Consider the following 6,033-nt stretch of genomic DNA (forward strand, 5'->3'; position numbering starts at 1 on the left):
TGCATATGGTTCTTCTGAGATTTTTAGTGTGATCCTGGTCTCTGATTTTTTTTTTTTTGTAAAAAGTTAAGAGGGGCTCCTGGGTGGCTGAGTTGGTCAAGCATCCAACTCTTAGTTTGAGCTCAGGTAGTGATCTCACAGTCATGAGACTGTGAGGGGCTCCGTGCTCTCCAAGGGTCTGCTACAGATTGTCTCTCCCTCTCCCTCCCCTTCTGCCTCTCCCCCTGTTCACCCTCTTTCTCTCTTAAATAAATAAATATAATCTTAAAAAGCTAAGGGGCACCTGGGTGGCTCAGTGGGTTAAAGCCTCTGCCTTCGGCTCAGGTCATGATCCCAGGGTCCTGGGATTGAGCCCCACATCAGGCTCTCTACTTGGCAGGAAGCCTGCTTCCCCCTCTCTCTGCCTGCCTCTCTGCCTACCTCTGGTCTCTGTCTGTCAAATAAATAAATAAAATCTTAAAAAAATAAATAAATAAAGCTCCTCGTTTTTTAAAAAAAAGCTAAAAGGAAGTGGGTTTTATTTTTGATCACTAATTTTCAGCTATTACATAATTCTATACAAATCACACAATATATAAAAGTAAGTTTTACAAAGTAAGGAGGATTGTGCATTTACAATAGAGGAGAAGGGCATTCCCTGCAGCAGGAATAAAGGAAACTGATGGGAAAATTCTTAATCTGGGTGTCAGCTAGCACGTGAGTCTGACTACAGTCGGGTTTCCATGAAGGCAAACAGTGAGAAGGGAGTTTGGTGAAGAGAAAAAGAGGAGTCAGACACACTGGCGGAAATGGAAGATATTTTACAAGTGATTACATGTGGTGATTTTTGAGAAAGATGGACAAATCAAAGATACTCTGAATTTTAAGCCAAGCAAACAAACAATAACGCCACTAGCAGAAGTAAGTCGCACAAAATCAAGAGCTGACTCAGGAAAAAGATTATACAGAGTTGACTATCTGATGCTTAAACATTTCAATAGATTTCTTCCCTGTTGCTTCCATATTAGGTAGTTCACTCTTTGCATAAATCCAAAACAAAAGAAAGAAAGGATTTCCATGTAATTTAGGTTTGATCCTTATAAGTAGCTCCAGTAAAAGTTTTAAAGTCAAGGTAATTAATGCTGGCTGTTGTAATAGAGAACACCAATATTTCAGCAGCTTAACAACGGTGATATTTACAGCTTGCTCAAATCACAGTTCCCTTCAGCTGGCGGGCTAGACTGGGGCAGTGGGTGGGGCGGGGGAGGGCTGTTGGAGAAGTGAGCTCTGCTCTCCACAGTTATTCAGAAACAGGCTCCTTTCATGATGTCATTCTGCCATCTACAACATGAGACCCCACGGACCTTCTGCAGCTTCTATCAATGAGACGGGAAAAGTGTGTAGGATCATAGGGGAGCTAGTGTAATGTGCATCACCTCTACTCATATTGCATTAGCTAGAATTCAGTCACAAGAACCTCTGAATCCTAGGGGTGGCTGGGAGACACTGATTTAGCTCAGTGCTCGGAATGATACATAGCATTGTCTCTGCCACAAAACGGAATGAAGATAAAATCCCTACCTCTATCATTGAGAAGTTCAAATGAATCTTTGAATAATTCTTTCTTATTGTCCCTATTATTAGTAGCCACGAACCATACAAAGTGAAAGCCGGCAATGGTCATAACAAGAAAAGGACATTATATCAAATTTTATAACCTGAAGCTTAATTAATTTGTAACTTTGACACTCTCTTTCAAACTTAGCTTAAATAAAACATTCAGAAACTCTAATAACTTACATTTACTGATCTCAGCTAGAAGAAGTGAAGTTGCTAAGGTACGTGTGCATTTATTTGACAAAACTTTCAATTATGGAGATAGCTTGACTGCCCTAAAAAAAAAAAGTTCCAATTTCTTCACATCCTCACCAATATTTGTTCTTTGGGAGATTTTTTTTTTTTTTTTTTTTTTTTGGTCTTGTTTTGTTGTTGTTGTTTTTTTAATGGTAGCCCTCCTAACAGGTGTAACGGGCTATCTCCTTATGGTTTTGACCTCCATTTTCTGATAAGTTGTTGAGCACCTTTTCATATACTTGGTGGCCATTTATATATCTTCTTTGGACAAAGATCTATCCGAGTCGTTTGACCATTTTTATTTTATTTTGTTTTGTTTTTTAACTTTCTTAAAATTTGAGTACAGTTGACACACAATGTTATATTCATTTCAGATATACAGCACAGTGATTCTCCATCTGTAAACATCATGCTGCAATCACAAGTGTAGCTCCCATCTGTCACCATACAAAGCTATTACAGTATCTTTGACTATATTCCCTAGGTTATGCCTTTTATTCCCATGACTTATTTACTCCATAACTGAAAGCTTGCTATCTCCCACTCCCCTTCAGCCCTATTACCCCCTTCCCTCTGGCAACCATCAGTTTATTTTCTTTATTTATAGGTGTGATTCTGACTTTGCCCATTTTTAAATAGAGTCAGTTTGGTTTGGCTGGCTAGCTGGTTTTGTTTCTATATTTTTGCTATTCAGTTGTAAGATATTCTTACATATTTTGAATATTGGCCTCTTCAAATAGATGGTTTGCAAACATCTTCTCCCTTTCTGCAAGTTGCCTTTTCACTCTGGTTGTTTCCTTTGTTGTTCAGAAGCTTTTTAATTTGATGTAATCCCACCCACCAATGTTTGGTTTTGTTATCTGAACTCCTGGTGTTAAATCCAAGAGATCATTGCTAAGGCCACTGCCAGGGAACCATTGCGCAATGGGTATAAAGCTGCAGTTATGTTAGAAGAATGGCTGTCTGGCTGTCTACTGTACAAACATGGTGCCAATAGGCACGTTATTTAACGATGTTAAATAGTAAATTTAACTATGTTAAATTTAGTAAATTTAACTATGTTAAATTTAGTAAATTTAACTATGTTAAGTAGTAAAATTAACCATGTTAATTAACTATTAACAATAGTTAATAATATGGTATCACATACTTTAAAACACATTAAGAGGGTAGATCTTATGATAAGTGTTCTTACCACAAAACTAATAAACAAAAAAACAGACAAACAAAACACACACCTATAATTACACAAGGAGAATGTTGGAGGTGGTGAATATGTTTAGGACCTTGATTGTGATGATACTTATCATGGGTAGAGGCATATGTCCAAACTCATTAAAATATACATTAAATATATATAATATTTCATTAATCAGTCACATCTCAAAATTAAAAACTGAGTTTTGCCTAATTATCGACTTTTTCCTTTTGAGTTCAGAGTAAATACAGTTGATATTAATGCCATATGGTGTTTAAATATCATGAATAAAAAGAAAACTTTCCCAGCCATGAAATAGAAACTCTGCAATGGAGAAATACCAAATAGCAGTGCATAAAAAATGAGCCCCATCTTGAACCCTTTGAAAAACTGTAGCTCTACCTACAGGAGTTCCCCATTGGGAGCACCATGTACCTGTCTCATCAACCATCCTCCCTGTGTTTCAGGTATTTTAAATTGAAGCATCGGTTCATGGATTCTTAATTCAAAGCAATTGAGAGGAAACAAATTCAAAATCCTGACGACAAAGGCAGTGTACCTATTTCAGGAACATCCGCGCCCAGGCGGACACACACACACACACACACACACACGTGTCTCTCTTTGAAGCAGGAATAAACCCGGGGTGGCTGGCTTTGGTGACATCAAAGAACGGCCTCTAGGGAGCAAGTCGTTTCCCTTGAAAACTTGACAAGGAAAATCCAGTCTCTGTCCTGCCAGCTTCCCGGCTCCGCACGCTTCTGCGTCTGATTCGGTGTTGCCCTGCAGTTTGTATCTCCGAACATCACCGGTGCCTCACAGACTTCCAGCGCATCTGGATTGGCTGGGGGGGAAGCAGAGGAGGAGCCACTCGGAGCATTTTTTTCCCCTCACACACCATAAAATCAGCAGCAGCTACTAACACTCAAAGCAACGCTTCAGGTTGGAACGAAGACCTCGGAGAGGCAGCCCACGTGAACACGTGCACGCGGGTTCAGCTCCTAGTGGCACAGCAGCTACTAGGAGCATGATTTATAAAGGATCCGACTGAATGCTTAAGACTAAAGTTAAGGTGGGTGTGAGGACAAAAAAGGAAAGAGCAGACTCTTGGAACTGAGAATGAGCATCTCGGAAGCCTAAGCTTTGAAAGTGCAGGGACTCAGAGCTGTCCCGGGAAGGCAGGAAAAGCTCCGTTTCCAGCCTTTGGAGCATGTGACACTGACTTACAACGGGCATGCCAGTTTCAGCCTCAGAACTTTCGGTCCGACAAAGACGTGGAGAAAATCCCTGAGGCTACCTGACCCGAGAGAGATCGAAGCAGTGTCCGGAGGGATCTGCACCCACTCGGGGCACGATGAACTCCACTGTCCACCACGGCATGCACACTTCTCTCCACTTCTGGAACCGCAGCACCTACGGACAGCACGCCAACGCCAGTGAGTCCCTTGGCAAAGGCTACTCTGATGGAGGGTGCTATGAGCAACTTTTTGTCTCCCCCGAGGTGTTTGTGACTCTGGGGGTCATAAGCTTGTTGGAGAATATTCTGGTGATCGTGGCAATAGCCAAGAACAAGAATCTGCATTCACCCATGTACTTTTTCATCTGTAGCCTGGCTGTGGCTGATATGTTGGTGAGCGTCTCCAACGGCTCAGAAACCATTGTCATCACCCTGTTAAACAGCACGGATACGGACGCACAGAGTTTCACCGTGAATATTGATAATGTCATTGACTCGGTGATCTGTAGCTCCTTGCTTGCATCGATTTGCAGCCTGCTTTCCATTGCAGTGGACAGGTACTTTACCATCTTTTATGCTCTCCAGTACCATAACATCATGACGGTTAGGCGGGTTGGGATCATCATAAGTTGTATCTGGGCGGCCTGCACGGTCTCGGGCATTCTGTTCATCATCTACTCGGACAGCAGTGCTGTTATCATCTGTCTCATCACCATGTTCTTCACCATGTTGGCTCTCATGGCTTCTCTCTATGTCCACATGTTCCTCATGGCCAGACTGCACATTAAGAGAATCGCGGTCCTCCCAGGCTCTGGCGCCATCCGCCAAGGGGCCAACATGAAGGGTGCAATCACCCTGACCATACTGATTGGAGTCTTTGTTGTCTGCTGGGCCCCCTTCTTCCTCCACTTAATATTCTACATCTCTTGTCCTCAGAACCCATACTGTGTGTGTTTCATGTCTCACTTTAACTTGTATCTCATCCTGATCATGTGTAATTCCATCATCGACCCTCTAATTTATGCACTCCGGAGCCAAGAACTGAGGAAAACCTTCAAAGAGATCATCTGCTGCTATCCCCTAGGCGGGCTTTGTGATTTGTCTAGCAGATATTAAATGGGGACAGAGGAGGTACTAAAACCATGCATCAGAGACTTCTTCACTCTCCCACAACCTGAACAATGTGTTTCAACAACAGCTGCTTCTTCTGTGTAAGGCATGAGTTGAGAAAAATCTATTGCCTAAATTTAAGTTTATTATGTTTTCATATGAAAAAAGAAATGCCAAGTCTCTGTTTATTTCTAATGTCATGCTACTTTTTGGCTTACAGTGTTAATGCATTTAGAGGTTGTAGGCACTATGAATTTATAGAAAAGAAAAAAGCTCTTATTAAAAGCATAACAATGTTTCTTGTTATTCACAAGGATTTGACACTTTGCTTATTTTAGGAACATAGAAAATCACAGAATCATTAAATATCGTCTAATAAGTGGCTTATGATATTGCACTATAGAACACTAACATGTAGAAATTTGATTGTAGCACTTGGGGGGAATATAGTAAGAATAGATGCTCGGTCATTAAAACAATCAACTGAAATTTTAAGTAATAAAATATGCTCGTTCTCCTGTGCAGATATAGAAATAATGCTCCTGTTGAGAGGAAAACAGCTTTAAAAAAAAAAAAACACATAAAAAAAACAAAACTCCAAGATGCTGAGCCATAAAACTATGTCTGTTTCTCAAAGACAAAGAGATTAATTTGC

At 40.8% G+C, this 6,033-nt stretch overlaps 1 protein-coding gene across 1 annotated transcript; it reads left to right on the plus strand.

The window, feature by feature from the left end:
- The first annotated feature begins 4,005 nt into the window (after nt 1-4,005).
- Nucleotides 4,006-5,550, plus strand: MC4R (melanocortin 4 receptor). The gene has a single exon (XM_059139598.1). It carries the CDS (start codon nt 4,386-4,388, stop codon nt 5,382-5,384), a length of 999 nt encoding a protein of 332 aa, XP_058995581.1. The 5' UTR covers nt 4,006-4,385; the 3' UTR covers nt 5,385-5,550.
- Nucleotides 5,551-6,033: the final 483 nt, after the last annotated feature.

Source organism: Mustela lutreola, chromosome 11 (assembly GCF_030435805.1).
Source record: "Mustela lutreola isolate mMusLut2 chromosome 11, mMusLut2.pri, whole genome shotgun sequence".
NCBI classification, from domain to species: Eukaryota; Metazoa; Chordata; class Mammalia; order Carnivora; family Mustelidae; genus Mustela; species Mustela lutreola.